This window comes from Somniosus microcephalus, chromosome 2 (assembly GCF_052327205.1).
Source record: "Somniosus microcephalus isolate GS21.2 chromosome 2, FLI_Smic_1.0, whole genome shotgun sequence".
Lineage (NCBI taxonomy): Eukaryota > Metazoa > Chordata > Chondrichthyes > Squaliformes > Somniosidae > Somniosus > Somniosus microcephalus.
In genome coordinates, this window is record NC_140988.1 from 237,813,092 (window position 1) to 237,830,982 (window position 17,891).

Here is a 17,891-nt window from a genome sequence, read left to right on the forward strand (position 1 = left end):
ATTTCCCGCATCTGCAGTATTTTGCTTTTGTTTTGTACTATTAAACAGCATGTTTGTAAAAAAAAGTCTTGCATTTATATTGCCTTTCACGACCTCAGGCCGTTCCAAAACGCTTTAGAACCAATGAAGTACTTTTTTTTTAAAGTGTAGTCACTGTTGTAATGTAGTAAATACAAAGTCAGTGCAGTACTTCTCTTGCGAACCCCCCCCCCCAAATTGAGATAAAGAAAAAAGACTTGTATTTATATAGCGCCTTTCATGACCACCAGACATCCCAAAGCGCTTTACAGCCAATGAGGTACTTTTGACGTGTAGTCACTATATTGTAATGTAGGAAACGCGGCAACCAATTTTTTGCACAGCAAGCTCCCACAAACAGCAATGTGATAATGACCAGATAATGTTTTTAGTGATGTTGAGGGATAAATACTGGCCAGGACACAGAGGATAACGCCCCTGCTCTTCTTCAAAATAGTGCCATAGGATCTTTAATGTCTCATCCGAAAGACGGCACCTCCGACAGTGCAGCACTCCCTCAGCACTGCAATGGAGTGTCAGCCTAGATTTTTGTGCTCAAGTCCCTGGAGTGGGACTTGGCACAACCTTACTCAGAGGCGAGGGTGCTAGGCACTGAGCAAGAGCCGACAATTACATATTTTATTTGTATCTAAATTACCTCCCCACCCACCAAAAAAAATCAGTTTGAAGAAACTCTGGAACAAAAATGTCTTTGCAAACTGCTCCTCCGGTGGCATAGTGGTTAGCACTGTTGCCTCACAGCGCCAGGGACCCGGGTTCAAATCCGGCCTCGGGTGCCTGTCTGTGTGGAGTTTGCACATTCTCCCCGTGTTTGCGTGGGTTTCCTCCGGGTGCTCCGGTTTCCTCCCACAGTCTACACAGATGTGCGGGTTCAGTTGATTGGCCATGATAAAAATTAGCCCTTAGTGTTAGGGGGGATTAAATACGTGGGGTTATGGGGTTACAGGGATAGGGCTTGGGTGGGATGGCTGTCGATGTAGGGACCGGGTGCTAGGGTTTGGATGATCAGCCATGATCTCGCTGAATGGCAGAGCAGGGCTGAATGGCCTACTCCTGCTTCTATCTTCTATGTTTCTATGTTATCACGATGCATTTGGGAGCGGCTTGTCCGCCCTTATCAATTCAATTCAAATTCAAATGCTTTATTGGCATGAAAGTTTACAGAGAACCATATTGCCATACTGCTCTCTCCCTCGTTACCTGTGCTGCAGCGCCACCAGCCCCAGGGCGATCACGTGAGGCACGTCCAAGTGAGTCGGCCACTTACCAGTGGCGACACAACCGAACACGCCGCATTCCTCACCGATCCCCGACTCTTCAAACTCCATAATTCCTCTGGAGAATCTTGACCGGGCCGCCGCTCTGAACGTCTGCTATTTCAATAATAACTGGAGGGCAGCAAAAAAAAATTGCCCCACCCGATACCACGCTTAATATTAAAAAACAAACTCGCTGCAGCCGAACCTCAACCACAACCGCCGCGCGCACGTGTGCTTCTGCTCCCAGCCAGCTGGACCGCACCAAACTGCAAAGGAGTTCAGGGTGCCAGAGAATGTAACAATATCTAATTTGTTGCGGAGATATCGCTATGATCCTTTAACTTTATTATCTATTGAATAATATATAACATAATTCAAATCAGAATATAGATATTTAAATATACTTTGTCCCCTCTTTATGCGAACAGATTACTTTTGTTCATGGCCCCTCCCCTCCGTATCATTTTGGTGCATCTTGTCCTTTGACCCCCAGTGGCAGTAATCTGGACGCGGGAGCCGATTCTTCCGAAGTTTAAATTCGGAAGGTTCCGAAGCTGAACGTGTGGTGGTTGGAAGCGCGAGTCCCGGTGATCAACGGCGCCAGGTAACCCCAGGCTGGGGCGGCGGGTAAATAGCGGGTAACCCCGGGCTGGGGCGGCGGGTAAATAGCGGGTAACCCCGGGCTGGGGCGGCGGGTAAATAGCGGGTAACCCCGGGCTTGGGCGGCGGGTAACCCGCAGGTAACCCCGGGCTGGGGCTCAGCGGCCTTCGCCGAAATCGGCGAGCGCATCGTGCGTCCTCGGGAACTGTAATCGCAGCTATGCGAGTATGTCTTGTGTTTGAATTGTGAAACCTCTGTATCTGCGGTTTTGACAAGGTGCGGTGTCACTGATTCTGTTTCGGTGCAAACCCGCCGACTAAGCTGCAGTTGATTTGTTACTATAAATAAATGTATTAAAAGTAAGTGAATTGAGATGTCTGCGGCTGCGCAGATTGCAAAGCGCATAGTTTTGATTTCACGTGTCTTTTTTTACACAATCTAAAGACTGTTTTAAAATGTTTCAGGTTTGTAAAGTTTACCCAAGATGGAGAAAGCTAGAGGTGAGTGAAAATAAAAATTCTCGTATTTGATTAATTGGTACTAGCTCATGTCGCTTAACGCCACCTTTTGTAATATCTCCCAAGTTTGCAGACGACACAAAGCTGGGTGGGCGTGTGAGCTGTGAGGAGGATGCCGAGAAACTCCAGTATGATTTGGACAGGTTGGGTGATTGGGCAGATGCAATATAACGTGGATAAATGCGAGGTTATCCACTTTGGTGGCAAAAACAGGAAGACAGATTATTATCTGAATGGTATTAGATTGGGAGAAGGGGAAGTGCAATGAGACCTGGGTGTTCTTGTGCACCAGTCGCTGAAGGTAAGCATGTAGGTGCAGCAGGTGGTTAAGAAGGCAAATGGTATGTTGGCCTTCGTTGCGAGAGGATTCGAGTACAGGAACAAGGATGTCTTGCTGCAGTTGTACAGGGCCTTGGTGAGACCACACCTTGAGTATTGTGTGCAGTTTTGGTCACCTTATCTGAGGAAGGATGTTCTTGCCCTGGAGGGAGTGCAGAGAAGATTCACCTGGGATGGCAGGAATGACGTATGAGGAGAGATTGGGTCGATTGGGCTTATACTTGCTGGAGTTTAGAAGAATGAGAGGGTTTCTCATTGAAACTTATAAAATTCTAACCAGACTAGACAGACTAAATGCAGGAAGGATGTTCCTGAAGGTCATGGATTCCAGAACCAGGCGACACAGTCTAAGGATAAGGGGTAAGCCATTTAGGACAGAGATGAGGAGGAATTTCTTCACCCAGAGAGTGGTGAACCTGTAGAATTCTCTACCACAGAAGGCAGTTGAGGCCAATTCATTAAATATATTCAAGAAGGAGTTAGATATATTTCTTAAGGCTCAAGGGATATGGGGAGAAGGCAGGGACAGGGTACTGAGTTTAGATGATCAGCCATGATCTCATTGAATGGCGGAGCAGGCTCGAGAGGCTTAATGGCCTACTCCTGCTCCTATCTTCTATGTTTTGAAAAGGTTTCCCAGATTATTCCTGTTAAAATGTCATTAAAGGTGGGAGGGGGACTAGTTGCTTTCTTAACACTTGAGCGGTGCGAGACTGCTCACTATTGCACAACCCGCCGATGGTATAAAATCAAATGACCTGTTCAGAGCTAACCCTCGACTGCTGCTGCAGCTGTGGGATGTGGCACCGCCCGTACATCCTTCCAGTCTCTGGTTCCCAGGTGAATTTCATTTGGTAAACTCCTGTAACGCGGCACCGTGCTCAGCCTGATGTAAAAACACCGTTTTTTTCTTGTATCAATTGCTCTATAGAGAGCCGGCACGGATTCGATGGGCCGAATGGCCTCCTTCTGTGCCGTTATGACTCTTAAGCATTCGATTTTCATCCAATGACCGTTTTAATACTGTATTAAACATTCCTTCAGAACTGAAAATTGGCAAAAAACTGAATGAAGGAAAGACCAAGGAAGTGTATGAACTGCTGGATTGTCCAGGACAAGTATTGATTCAGTCCAAGGACCAGATTACAGCTGGAAATGCAGCCAGGAAAGATCAGATGGTGGGCAAGGCTGCGATATCTACCAAAACCACTGTTTCTATCTTCAAATTGCTGCAGGATGCTGGTAAGAAGACTTTGCTACTGTAGTCTTTTTGGAGGGGTGGAACTTTTTGGGTATTCATATTAATGTTTTTTTTTAAAGGCATAAAAACTGCATTTGAGAAACAGCATGGAGAAACGGCATTTGTGGCAGCTAACTGTCAAATGATTCCTATTGAGTGGGTCTGTCGAAGAATTGCCACTGGCTCTTTTCTGAAGAGAAATCCTGGTGTAAAAGAAGGATATAAGTTCTGCCCTCCAAAGATGGAGATGTTCTTTAAGGTAGCTGTAACATTTAGTGTCTATCAACCTGATGATGTGGTTGAAGTGTTTTTATAGCCATTCAATTTTTTTCTCTAGTTACGTGAAGAAACATTGTGATGAAGCTTTCTCTGTGCAGTACAACATCGAGTCTGATCCCATCAGTAAAAATACATTTTGATTCTAGGGGGACATCTACCCTTTTGATGTAATGTTCAGAGTTTTATTACTTGATAAAACTCTTGGTTCTTTGCCTCCACGGAATTGATTGCTTTCTAGGGAATGTTGAATTTTTGCTCGCAATCATATCTTTTACACCATAATATTGCTAAATAGGAGTGACACACTAATATAAACAGCTATCTTGTGACCAAATGATGTGTTCTGGTATTCTTTCTCAGCTGGGCAACCAGGAAATGGCCAAATTACCTCCTGTGCTGTAAGATTCTAATGTGACTGAGAAGAAAGGGTGAAGCTCATACAAATAAAACTCCCCACCCCTGCAACAGCAAAACATGTGTTTCCTTCATTTTTCCCTATAAAGATTTGCCTAAGTCCTTCACCACACACTGCAGTGGTTCAAGAAGGTGGCTGACCACTACCTTCTCAAGGGCAGGCCTTGCCAGTGACTCCCACATCCTGTGAATGAATAAAAAAAAATACCTCCTGATCAAATATAATTTTCTCAGCAGATCACCACCTGATTTAGACGTAAATGGCTGGGTGCTGATCGCAAATATGAACTTGCTTCACCTTTTGAGTTCAGTCTGCCATTAGTTTTCTTGTAGTTTAATTACCCCAAATACTGTGTACACATCCCTGTGAAATTCTCAGATTACTGAACAGTGTATTGAAGTTCTGAGATAGTTTGCCCTCTAATTCTCAGTTAGGTGGATTTCTAGTTTACTTTGGAGCTAACAAGTAAATCCCAGTTTCGTGGTTCGGGTGACCTAATGGAGATAGTGGACAAAAGTGATGAGCTTTCCACTTAAAATTGGAAAGTTACATTGTTGGATGAATTGGGTGTATAGTATTGTGAAAGTAAAGTAACAACTATTGCTTTAACTTGCAAATAGCTGGAAAAGAACAGTTTTTACTTGAGATCTCTGTGCTCCGTAGGACTTAAGCTTATAATCAAAGTTGCGTATGACAAATTAAATGATTTGAAAGAAAGACTTGCATTTATATAGCACCTTTTATAAGCCAATAAAGTACTTTTGACGTGTAGTCACTGTTGTAATGTAGGAAACGCAGCAGCCAATTTGTGTACAACAAGCTCTCAAACAGCCATGAGATAATGACCAGAATTTTTTTTTGTGATATTGGTTGAGGGGTAAATGTTGATCAGAGCACTGACCTCCCCTGCTCTGCTTCAAAATAGCTTGCATCCACCTGAAAGGGCAGACAGGGGCCTCTGTTTAATATTTCCTCTAAAAGACGGCACCTCCAACAGTGCAACACTCCCTCAGTTCTGCACAGCCAGCTTAGATTTTATGCTCCAGGCTCTGGAGTGGGACTAGAACCCACAACCTTTTGACTCCGAGGCGAGAGTGCTACCAACTGAGCCACAGGTTACACTAAGTTTCCAAGTAACTGAGTAAGAATGTTTTTGTTAAACCTCTTAGATAACATTCTGCAAGGAAATACATCAAATGACTAAATCACAAGAATTTGTTTTTTAGGATGATGCTAACAATGACCCACAATGGTCTGAAGAACAAGTGATTGAGGCTCAGTTTAACTGTGGGGGACTGATAATTGAACGGTGTGAAGTAGATATCATGAATCGTACCACTTTGGCTGTGTTTGAGATATTGGAGAAGGCTTGGGCAACCCAAGACTGTACACTTGTGGATATGAAAGTAAGTAGTTATCTTGCTGTGTTACAGGTAAACAAGCATATTGATTTCCTGTTAACTCAATTAATTAATTAACTGGCTTGTGTTTATTTTTGCCAGGTGGAGTTTGGGGTTTGTGCTTGTACCAAGGAGATTTTACTTGCTGATGTCATTGACAATGACTCGTGGAGACTATGGCCTTTGGGGGATCGAAACCTGCAAAAGGACAAACAGGTGTGTGTTTGGTCACCTGATTGACAACGAGGGTGTTGATTTTTGACTCTCTAGGTGGGATGGAAACCCTTACAAAGAGTTAAACTTGAGGCCTGGGCCATTTTCAATTTTAACTCCTAGGTCTCGTTAATATTTGGTAGAGTTGTCTCTTGCCAAGACTGGGTGCGTGGGAATTCGGATAGGAACCCAGGGCACCCAAGGGAACAGTCCTTGGCAAAAAGTTAGTGGTGGGGCAGGGGCAGTTTGAAGGGAGATCCTGAAGCTGGGAGGGAGGGGCAAGGGCTGGATGGTCCAAGGCTGCCTCCTGGCCTGGAAGAAAACCTCAAGATAAATAAATATACTTAGCATAGCCTCTTCTGGTCACTCTCTGCTGACTCCTGTCTTAGTCTGGTTATCGAGTTTGGCCCCATGCAGGCTTCCCGATTTTCCTGAGTTAAAATTGTGCTAGACATCGATTCGCTCATTGGGCTGCAACTTTGATGCAAAGTAGGCTGTTGTCTGCCTGGGATAGGTGGCCCTCCCACATGTTACTATATTGAGGAATGGGGATGCAGCGCAAATCTCTACCTGTCACTTTAACAACTGTCTTGCCCCATTCGTGCCGGGTGCGCTGGGTTTAAAATCTTCCCCCAAGTGTTTGTTTGGAAAACTTGGAATGAATATGCTTTTCTGGTGATCACTTTGATTAGGAAATTGTTGCTGCTTCAGTATTTCCTGTGACTAGTAGGAATGTACATTTTTTTTTTTGGCAGTGAAAAAACACCTTACTTTATGGGTCAGCTTTCGGGCTGGTTCTCTTGCTGAACAAGATCAGCATCCTCCTTGGTTGAGATGTGCTTAAGCACCAAGGCTGGCATCTAGACCCAGGAGGGATGCTAATACTGGTTGAAGATAGGGCTGCTACTGTTTCCATTATGAAAACATTTTTTCAATTTAAAATACTTTTCCTACCTGGAGAGTTGTGTAAGAAGTCACACAACACCAGGTTATAGTCCAACAGTTTTACTTCTTACATTTGTCCACCCCAGTCCAACACCGGCATCTCCATACCTGGAGAGTGTCTCATAATTTGTTCTCAAGACAACTTGTAGACAAGGTTTGGCCTTTTTAGATGCTTGCAGGTAATAGTTCTACGCCATAATTGATTCTGAAACTCATGTATTTAACTCTAAATGACACAGCTCGTAGCTGTCAAGATTGTTTCATAAAGCCAATGTTCACTTTTTTTGTCAACATTATGTAACCCTTGCTTCCGACTGCAGTCGTAGTTTATTTTGCACCAATATCCGCATTGCCATTTTTAAAATATGCTGAATTTCAGCAGCATAACTGATTGATTAACAAATGATGGAACTGCTGTCTTCAGTATTTCTTTTTTCTTCAGGTTTATCGTGATCTCAAAGAAGTGACTCCTGAAGCTATGCAAATAGTCAAGAGAAACTTTGAGTGGGTGGCAGAAAGAGTACAGGTATTGTCAAAAAAAAAATCAGAAGCTGGTATGTCACTTGGCATATCACAGGAAACTTTGTGCTATCCGGCACCGACGGGACCGAGCTGTTGCCATCCCATCAAAACTGCTGGACAAACCAGCGCTAATGTTGAAACATACGGAGATTTTGAGCTCCGTATCTGGCAACAAACCCTGTTACAGCTTCTAAACAGTCGGCCGTACCTTGCAAGCGTCTCTAGCTTAGCAACAGCTTCAGCGAGACCTTACAGAGCCTGACTGGTGGGGGGAAAAAAAAGCAACGAAAAGAAAAAAAACCTAACGAAACGGCTCCTGATTTTTGCCGGTGGCTCGAGCATTCTGGACAGTTAACCTCCGGATAAACCAAAGTTTCCTGTACTTATGTTGTCATGACTTCTGAAAGTAGTAAATTACCCATTTTCATAGGTATGCGTGCATATTGGTATGTCAACCTGAGGATTCATATATTTTATAATTGCACAATACTGCGGATGCTGGAAATCTGAAATAACAACAGAAAATGCTGGAAATACTCAGCAGGCCAGGCAGCATCTGTGGAGAGAGAAACAGAGTTAACGTTTCAGGTCTGGGACCCTTCATCAGAACTGGAAAAAGCTGGAGATGTAACAGATATTAAGCAGGTGCAGAGATGGGGGGGTGGGGGGAGTAGAAAGAACATCCTGTACTTTGAGAGAGGCAGGAAAGAGAAAATGTTGCAAATGGGAATGGCAAAAATCATACTGCATGAAAAATGGGGGCAGGGATAATTATCTGAAATTGTTGAACTCAATGTTGAGTCCGGCAGGCTGCAAAGTGCCCAATCGAAAGATGAGGTGCTGTTCCTCGAGCTTACGTTGAGCTTCGTTGGAACAATGCAATAGCCCGAGGACAGAGATCAGAGTGGGAGTGAAGCGGTGAATTAAAGTGACAGGCGACCGGAAGCTCAGGGTCACCCGTACGCAAAGCGGTCGCACAATCTGCGTTTGGTCTCCCCAATGTAGATTCATATATTTTCTTTGGCTTCGGTCTTCCCAAAGATACTATTGTCTTTGGAACCTACCAAAAACTTGTAACTTCGAATCCCTCCCCCCATTATCTGAGTGAACCAAACTATTCTCCACCTCGGTGTAATATTTGGCACTGAGTTTGCAATCCCTAATTGCCCTTGAGAAGGACATTAGTGAACCAGATGGGTTTTTACGACAATCCGGTAGTTTCGTGGTCACCGTTACTGATGCTAGCTTTTTATTCTAGATTTATTTAATTGACTGAATTTAAATTCCCCAGCTGCCGTGGTGGGATTTGAACTTGCATTCTCTGGATCATTAGTCCAGGCCTCTGGATTACTAGTCCAGTAACATAACCACTATGCTACTGTACCCCCTAATCCTCTCATGAGAACATAATAGTTAGGAGTAGGCCATACGGCCCTTTGCGCCTGCCCCGCCATTTAATAAGGTCATGGCTGATTTTCAACCTCCACTCCACTTTCCTGCCCGATTTTCCCATATCCCTTGATTCCCCTAGAGTCCAAAAATCAATCTATCTCTGCCTTGAATATACTCAATGACTCCACATCCACAGCCCTTTGGGGTAGAAAATTCCAAAGATTCACAAACCTAAGTGAAGAAATTCCTCCCATCTCAGTTTTAAATGTTTAACTCCTTATCCTGAGACTTATGCCCCCTAGTTCTAGATTCTCCAACCAGGGGAAACAACCTCTCTCCATCTACCCTGTAAATCCCCTCGCCTCAAATTTAAAATTCTCAACCTCTTGCTTCAATCCCTTCATGGTGCCACCCTCCCTATTTGTAACCATCTCCAGCCCTACAACCCTTTAGGAGCTCTATTCCTGCAATCTGGACTCTTGTGCAATCCCTACTCCTTTTGCCTCACCATTAGTGGCTGTGCCATAAGCCATTTAAAGCCCTACGCTCTGAAATTAATTCCCATCTCTTCCTTTTTAAAACCCTCCTTGAAACCCACCTCTTTGACCAAGCTTTTAGTCACTCCTCCAAATGCCTCCTCCTGTGGCTGTTTTTTCTTTGATGCAAGACTCCCTAAATAAATATGAAAGTACAACAAAGTAGCACTAAGCAAAACACATGCTGAGTGATGGAAGAAGGCACCATCTGAGGATCTCAAAACAGCTTTTCTTAACTTACTAACACCTGCACTTATGTAAAATTATGTGATAGTTACATAGCCTCCCAAGAGTTTCCCCTTAGTTCCCACTCTGGAAGCTGAGTTTTTTTTTATCCTGTTGCAGATCTTAGGATTTTTTTAAATTTCCATGTGTAATAAAACTTGACGTTTTTGACTTGGATATGGTTACATCTTGCTCTGTGTAGTTCTGCAAAGCACACCCTTGTGTAGCGTATTTAACCAATTACAGTAGTTAAGCCTGGCCTGTGTTACAATACATTGTATGAAACCGTAGAGTAGCTTTGGTGCCTGTGCATAAAATCTGCTGGGAACTTTTAAACAAAGAAACTTCACTTGATTCATTTTCTTTAATAGGTGTGGTATTCACCTTTTTCCAATAAATTTAAGAAACATTGCATTGACTTGGTCATTTGTTCAAATATCCGTGCAGGACTTGTTAGTGGCTAAGACCTCCGGAAGAGTGGTGGTGATTATGGGATCCCGCAGCGATCTTGGTCATAGCCAAAAAATAAAACAAGCATGTGCAAATTATGGCATACCATGTGAACTGCGGGTTTCATCTGCTCACAAAGGTACAGATGAAACACTAAAGATTAAAGCAGAATATGAAGGTAAGCAGAGAAATAGGAATTCTACATATATAGACTAAATATTTAGTGGGGGAGTGGGGAAGAGTCCTAATTTTCATGGATAACGTGCTGCTAACAAAGTACAAATATGGCCGTGTTAATGCAGGTTTAGCAATTACAGGGCCTAACGTGTTGATTCCTGTATCTTTAAGAAATGTGAATGAAACATTAGATGCTATTAACGGGTAGGAAGAAGAGAATATTTCAAATTGGTTGCCTGCAGAATACATGAATCTTCAGGAAAATCGATTCACTCGAGTCTGTCTTTAAAGTAAAAGTACCCAGTTTATTAACAGAACGTTCTGGGAGAAGAACCATAGACCCTGCAGTCTAGTGATAAGCTTCTCACCGTTCAGTGGTATCGAAACTTCTTTTATACAGGCAAAACATTACACACAAATGTGTTCACCCAATCATGTTCCCCCAGCAACAAGGTATTGAAACTTTACACACAAATGTGTTCATCCAATCACGTTCCCCCAGCAACAAGATATTGAAACTTCTTTTATACATTATAGCAAAATATTACACACAGGTGTCTTCAACCAATCACGCTCCCCCAGCAACAACTCCCCTGTCCTCAGAAATGATATGGAACCTTCTAGAACTTTGGGCGGTTTTTAATAGTTAATTACAAAATGGGCAGTTTTGCAGCTACCAATTGCTGTAACTCATCAATACACACAATTTTGATTCATCTACTTTGCATTATAGAATAGTAGAATTACATTAATACATCCAAAGGGCTTCCAGCAAATAGTTTGCAGAAGGCTGCACCACTGAATAATTGTGAAATATTTAGTGTTTCCCACATTTAATAACTGTTCAACAATAATGTCAAGCACAATGTGTCTGCTCCCATTAAAACCAAACAGTTAATTCCTGCCCCGTCTTAAGCTGAGTTTGTTTTGTCTTGTGCCATTGTTTCTTATTTACAAGTTCACTTACAATACATTCTTTAACTCTATGTTGCTGCTTTAAGCTATATAATTTTCACCCTAACAGAAGAAGAGGAATATTTCAAATTGGTTGCCTGCAGAATACATGAACCTTCAGGAAAATAAGCTATCTTCAGTCTACCACCTGAGCCATCACTCTGATTTAAGAACATAAGAAATAGCAAGAGTCGGCCCTTCGAGCCTGCTCCGCCATTCAATGAGATCATGGCTTATCTTCTGCCTCAGTTCCATTCACTAGCCTTATTGCCATATCCCTTCATGCCCTTGCTAGTCAGAAATCTATTAACTTCTGTTTTGAATATACCCAATGACTGAGCCTCCACAGCCGTCTGGGGCAGAGAATTCCAAAGATTCACCACCCTCTGTAGAAATTTCTTCTCATCTCAGTCCTGAATGGCTTGCCCTTTATCCTGAGGCTGTTGCCCCTGGTTCTAGATTCCCCAGCCAAGGGAAAAATTCTCCCAGCATCCACCCTATCAAGCCCTGTAATCATTTTGTATGCTTCAATGAGATCCCCTCTCATTCATCTGAATTCAAGAGAATACAGGCCTAGTTTACTCAATCTCTTCTCATACGACAGTCCCGCCATCCCAGGAATCAATCTCGTGAGCCTTCGTTGCACTCCCTCTATGGCAAGTATATCCTTCCTTAGGTAAGGAGACCAAAATTGTACACAATACTCCAGGTGTGGTCTCACCAAGGCTCTATATAATTGGAGTAAGACTTCTTTACTCCTGTACTCAAATCCTCTTGTAATGAAGGCCAGCATACCATTTGCCTTCCTAATGGCTTGCTGCACATTCACTTTCAGTGACTTGTGTACAAGGACACCCAGGTCCCTTTTGAGCATCTGCATTCCCCAATCTTTCACCATTTAGGAAATTTAATTGACAGACCACACAAAGGCATTTTTCTAAAGTCTTTTATTAGCTAAGACTATTTTTGTTGAGTAAATATGACATTTTTCTCTGCAATGGCACTCAGATTTTGAAAAATCACAACTTTTTTTGTCTGTCCAGTTTTTTTTAAATCTCTCCCCTCCTTCTCGAAGTGGCTTCCAGAACAAGAAATCTGCAACCTTGACCTCCAAATCCCATGATCCAAAACAAAAGTGCTGTAGGCTCCCCAACTCTCTGCTTCCGTGCAGTGTTTTCCCCCTCCCATATTTTAACTATTGTATGAAGCCAGCTGAACAAATCAGCTTTAGAAAATAGTTGTATGTGCAGGTTCATGCACTGCAGTGAAGACCACTTTGTGAAACTTCTGATACAAGGTGTTCTCTCTGCTTTCCTTATCTAATTCATTTGCTTGCACACTTTATCCACATTGTCCTTGTCACACTCTCAATTGAATATCTCTGAGCCTTTCATACATGTTCCTTTAATGATAAACCAGGAGACAGACAGAGTATATTTCTTTTTAGTTCTAGAATATGCAGGAAAATAGCCAGCATATACTGTGGTAGGCTGCAACATGCACATTTGAGAGAAAAAGTAAAGGGGTGGTTGGTGGTATCCTCATGTTTAAATCCATTCGTGGCCTTGCCCCTCCCTATCCCTACAATTCCCCAATCCGAACTCTCTTCCTCTGACTACTTTTTTGCATTTCCACCCCCCTACCCCCCTTTTTGCTTTTCTACCCTCAGCCATCTAGGCCTCGCGCACTCTTTTGCTCCCTACATCCCTTCACCCCCTCAACCTCCCTGGGGGGGGGGGGAAGATAAGGTAGGATGTGTGAATAATGAATGGGGGATAGGGATGCAAGGGTTTGGTATCATGCAATGGGATTGTAGCTTTGGGCACTTGTCTTAGGTGAGCACACATGTTGTACTCCTCCATCAAATTTTTCTTCAGGTATTTATCCAACTCTTGAATAAGCAAATTCAAATCAACACTCGCTCTTCCCTTGGCAGTCCATTCCTTAAGTGACCATTCTTGTAATTATTTTTTTTTAAACCACATTTAAACTGTCTTTTCACCCTCTTCTAACTTTTTTAAAAAGTATGGGCTTGAGTTTCCTCACAATTCGCCCAAATCCGTCAAACCAGCACATGATTGAGGTATTTCAAGTGCAAATTACATCCAGCGCAAATAGTTTCTCTGATCTTTTGTGCTGGCTTTTTTAAAATCGTGCTGGAAGCTGGCCCTGCCCACAAAAGTGACCACGTCCCCAGATCGAATTAATCACCGTGGCAGTTTCTGCTAATTGCGCCCCTTCGAGGAGGCGCACAGACAAAAGCTTTTAAATATTCAATTTACTAAAAAAAACTGCCTACTGAAACTAGTAAATGGTTTTGTCTAGTTTTTTAGTCATTTTCAGTTATTTAAAATTGGGCTACTCACCGGTGGTGGACTAGACACTGATTAAAAATGCTTTTTTTATGAAACCCATTTTCAGCTGTATTAAGCTGCACCAGGTTACCACTCTTAAATATATCAAAGAATATTTTTCCGTGCCCAAAAAAAATGACATTCTAAAACGCTGCCCAATTGCTCTGGTTCCTGGAAGATTCTACGTTCGTTAATATGCAAATGAGTGTGCGGAAACGTGAGCAAAAAACTAAATTCCGAAAACTAGCACAATTTGCACCCGGATTGCCGATTATAGCCCAAAGCGGTAACTCTACTCCTATGCGCTCTAGTAAAATCTGACGTGTTGACTTTTATCTATGGCCTTTAGACTCTTGAATATTTCAATAACATCACCCCTCAGCCTTCTCCAGTATAAATATTCCCAGCTTCTGCAGCCTCTCTTCACCATCAGTTTAGTTGCCCTTCACTGCATCTTTCCAACGTCTTTCTCATAATACAGTGATTGCTCATTTTGGACTTTTTTGTCTTAACTGCTTTATTTATATTGCCCACGTTTTTTTGCTATAATTGGTTACAAGTATTATGTAAAATATCCACATAGTAAAGTATAGTGCCTGAAATATGGACAAAATTAATGCTAGTCATATACAGATTGAGATACTACATAATGTTTGTATCTGAACCTTCCAAACTATTTGGAACCCCAGATTTTTGTTTGTAAAAACAACTAATTTCTCAAAGTTGGAATACTTAAACAAAAACAGCTTGTTCAACTCTAAAAATATTACATGCAGTAGACAAGTTATCTTCTGTTGAAACCTTGCTGTCAGCCACATGATTGTTTAGTGCCCATAATTGATTACATTAAAGTAGCATAAAGAGAAATACTACCTGCAGAGTACAGCTTTCCACTGATTGCATTTTCTACTAACGTGATCAGCAAAGTTCATTAAGTTGATTTTTTTGAACTTGTTCGACTTTCATAATTTTATGAAGCTCTGAAAATGGGAGCCATAGGAAATTTCTCCCCTTGAGAGCTTAATAAGGATGTATTAGTTGCATCGCTATAGAGAAGCACTTGGCCTCTGGTGCTCAAACTGCATTCCTCCACGCAGTGGTGCTGTTGCGACAAGCTGTGCTATCTGACTCTTTGCTCCATAATCTATACTGTACTTAATGCCTTTTTCTGGACTTCCATCAGTTGATGAGTGAAGTGTCCACACAGGGTATACCTTTTAACACCTCATACAGTCTCTGTGGTACTAATTCAGCCCAGTTACTCACATGCTAGCAGCTGTCAGTTTCTACTTTCAAGACTTGGCTTAGAAACGGTTCCATACCATACCAATTCATGTTGCACCAGGAATGTGGCGGTGTCTCTTTGGGACTGATTTTTGATTGGATCCATCCTTAAACTCTGTGCACATGAAATTATCTTCTGTTTGTGTATTTGGGTAATGCTGCATTGAAAACTGGAATTCCAAGTGGAACTTAAATGGTTACTGTATCATTTTTTTTAGTTTGCAATTAAGAGTCACCTGTATATTTCTTTTTAATCTTCAGGTGATGGTGTTCGTACTGTATTTGTAGCAGTTGCTGGCAGGAGTAATGGTTTAGGACCAGTGCTGTCTGGAAACTCCACCTGTCCTGTAATAAACTGTCCTCCCATCTCTGCTGATTGGGGTGCCGAAGATGTTTGGTCATCACTGCGAATGCCTAGTGGTAAGTTGTTGGGAGTCCTCAACACAGCTACCCCAGTGAAATAATGCATCTGTCTGATATCATCTGATTTAGTGTAGTGATTTGCACTGAGGAAATAATCTATTTGACCTTCCCAACCTACATGTCAGACATGACTATCCATGATGGCCTTGGCAGGAGTGATCACCAAACAACTTGTGAAGAGAAGTAAAAACAGAAAATGCTGGAAATACTCAGCAGGTCAGGCAGCATCTGTGGAGAGAGAAACAGCTAATGTTTCAGGTTGATGACCCTTCGTCAGAACTGGAAAAAGCTGGCAATGTAACAGATTTTAAGCAAGTGTAGGGGCAGGGAAAGGGGAGGGGAGGAAAGAACAAAAGGGAAGGTTTGTGATCGGATGGAAGGCAAGAGAGATTAAGAGATGGTGCAAGGCAAAAGGAAATGGTAATGGGACAAGTTAAGAAACAAAAGATGGCTCTAGATGAAGTGTAAATGGCACTGGCAGAATGAAAGAGAGCTGCCATGTGGGAGAGAGGGAAAAAAATAATGAAGTCTGGTCTTTAAAGTGACTACATGCTCCATCGTGTAGTGTGGTGGTACCACCATGCTAAATGGGGCAGACTAAGGGCAATTATAGCAGCCCAAAACTGGATATTGATAAGAACATAAGTAGGAGTAGGCCATACGGCCCCTCGGGCCTGCTCCACCATTCAATAGGATCATGGCTGATCCGAACCTACACTCACGTCCACTTCCCTGCCCGCTCCCCGTAACCCCTAATTCCCTTATCAGCTAGGAAAATGTCTATCTCCGTTTTAAATGTATTTAATGTCGCAGCTTCCACAGCTCTCTGAGGTAGCAAATTCCATAGATTCACTACCCTCTGAGTGAAGAAGTTTCTCCTCATCTCAGTTTTGAAAGGGCAGCCCCTTATTCTAAGATTACGCCCCCTAGTTCTAGTCTCACCCATCAGTGGAAACATCCTCCCCGCATCCACCCGAACAAGCCCCCTCACAATCTTATATGTTTCGATAAGATCGCCTCTCATTCTTCTGAATTCCAATGAGTAGAGGCCCAACCTACTCAACCTTTCCTCATAAGTCAACCCCCTCATCTCCGGAATCAACCGAGTGAACCTTCTCTGAACTGCCTCGAGAGCAAGTATATCTTTTCTTAAATATGGAAACCAAAACTGTACGCAGTATTCTAGGTGTGGCCTCACCAGTACCCTGTATAACTGAAGCAAGACTTCCCTGCTTTTATACTCCATCCCCCTTGCAATAAAAGCCAAGATTCCATTGGCCTTCCTGATCACCTGCTGTACCTGCATACTAACCTTCTGTGTTTCATGCACCAGGACCCCCAGATCCCTTTGTACTGTAGCACTTTGCAGTTTCTCTCCATTTAGATAATAACTTGCTCTTTGATTTTTTTCTGCCAAAGTGCATAACCTCACACTTTCCAACATTATATTCCATCTGCCAAATTTCTGCCCACTCACTTAGCCTGTCTGTCCTTTTGCAGGTTTTTTATGTCCTCCTCACTCACTGCTTTCCCTCCCATCTTTGTATCGTCAGCAAACTTGGATATGTTGCACTTGGTCCCCTCCTCCAAATCGTTAATATAGATTGTAAAGAGTTGGGGTCCCAGCACTGACCCCTGCGGAACACCACTAGTTACTGATTGCCAACCCGAGAGTGAACCATTTATCCCAACTCTCTGTTTTCTGTTAGATAGCCAATCTTCCACCCATGCCAGTATATTACCCCCAATCCTGTGATTTTTTATCTTGTGCAGTAATCTTTTGTGTGGCACCTTGTCAAATGCCTTTTGGAAGTCCAAATACACCACATCCACTGGTTCCCCTTTATCCACCCTGTTTGTTACGTCCTCAAAGAATTCGAGCAAATTTGTCAAACATGACTTCCCCTTCATAAAACCATGCTGACTCTGCGAATAGCTTATGCTTATCCAAATGTCCTGTTACTGCTTCCTTAATAATGGACTCCAACATTTTACCAACCACAGATGTTAGGCTAACTTGTCTATAGTTTCCAGCCTTTTGTCTACCTCCCTTTTTAAATAAGGGCGTTACATTAGCAGTTTTCCAATCTGCTGGGACCTTTCCTGAATCCAGGGAGTTTTGGAAAATTACCACCAATGCATCCGCAATCCCTACCGCTACTTCTCTCAAGACCCTAGGATGTAAGCCATCAGGTCCAGGGGATTTATCCGCCTTAAGTCCCATTATCTTACCGAGTACCATCTCCTTAGTGATTTTAATCGTGTTTAGCTCCTCTTTCTTTCCCCCCCCCCCCCCCCCCCCCAATAGCCCCCTGTTTGTCCAGTG

The 17,891-nt window shown here is 42.8% G+C and overlaps 2 protein-coding genes across 3 annotated transcripts in view; one reads left to right on the forward strand and one right to left on the reverse strand.

The window, feature by feature from the left end:
• Positions 1 to 1,510, reverse strand: part of ppat (phosphoribosyl pyrophosphate amidotransferase) — a 95,090-nt gene extending 93,580 nt beyond the window's left edge. The window contains exon 1 of the mRNA XM_085970445.1: positions 1,240 to 1,510. Coding sequence (XP_085826571.1) covers positions 1,240 to 1,367 — 128 coding nt within the window. The 5' untranslated portion in view covers positions 1,368 to 1,510. The remainder of the gene's footprint in view (positions 1 to 1,239) is intronic.
• Positions 1,511 to 1,612: 102 nt separating this feature from the next.
• Positions 1,613 to 17,891, forward strand: part of paics (phosphoribosylaminoimidazole carboxylase, phosphoribosylaminoimidazole succinocarboxamide synthetase) — a 29,835-nt gene continuing 13,556 nt past the window's right edge. Inside the window, exons 1-9 of one of the 2 annotated variants that reach the window (XM_085970458.1) lie at positions 1,613 to 1,902; positions 2,364 to 2,399; positions 3,801 to 3,998; positions 4,077 to 4,255; positions 5,917 to 6,096; positions 6,193 to 6,306; positions 7,691 to 7,774; positions 10,371 to 10,551; positions 15,404 to 15,562. In XM_085970458.1, the coding sequence (XP_085826584.1) occupies positions 2,384 to 2,399; positions 3,801 to 3,998; positions 4,077 to 4,255; positions 5,917 to 6,096; positions 6,193 to 6,306; positions 7,691 to 7,774; positions 10,371 to 10,551; positions 15,404 to 15,562 (1,111 nt within the window). In that variant the 5' untranslated portion in view covers positions 1,613 to 1,902; positions 2,364 to 2,383. Of the gene's footprint in view, positions 1,903 to 2,210; positions 2,259 to 2,363; positions 2,400 to 3,800; positions 3,999 to 4,076; positions 4,256 to 5,916; positions 6,097 to 6,192; positions 6,307 to 7,690; positions 7,775 to 10,370; positions 10,552 to 15,403; positions 15,563 to 17,891 lie in introns of those variants that run through there. The other variant, XM_085970467.1, reaches the window with a different exon arrangement.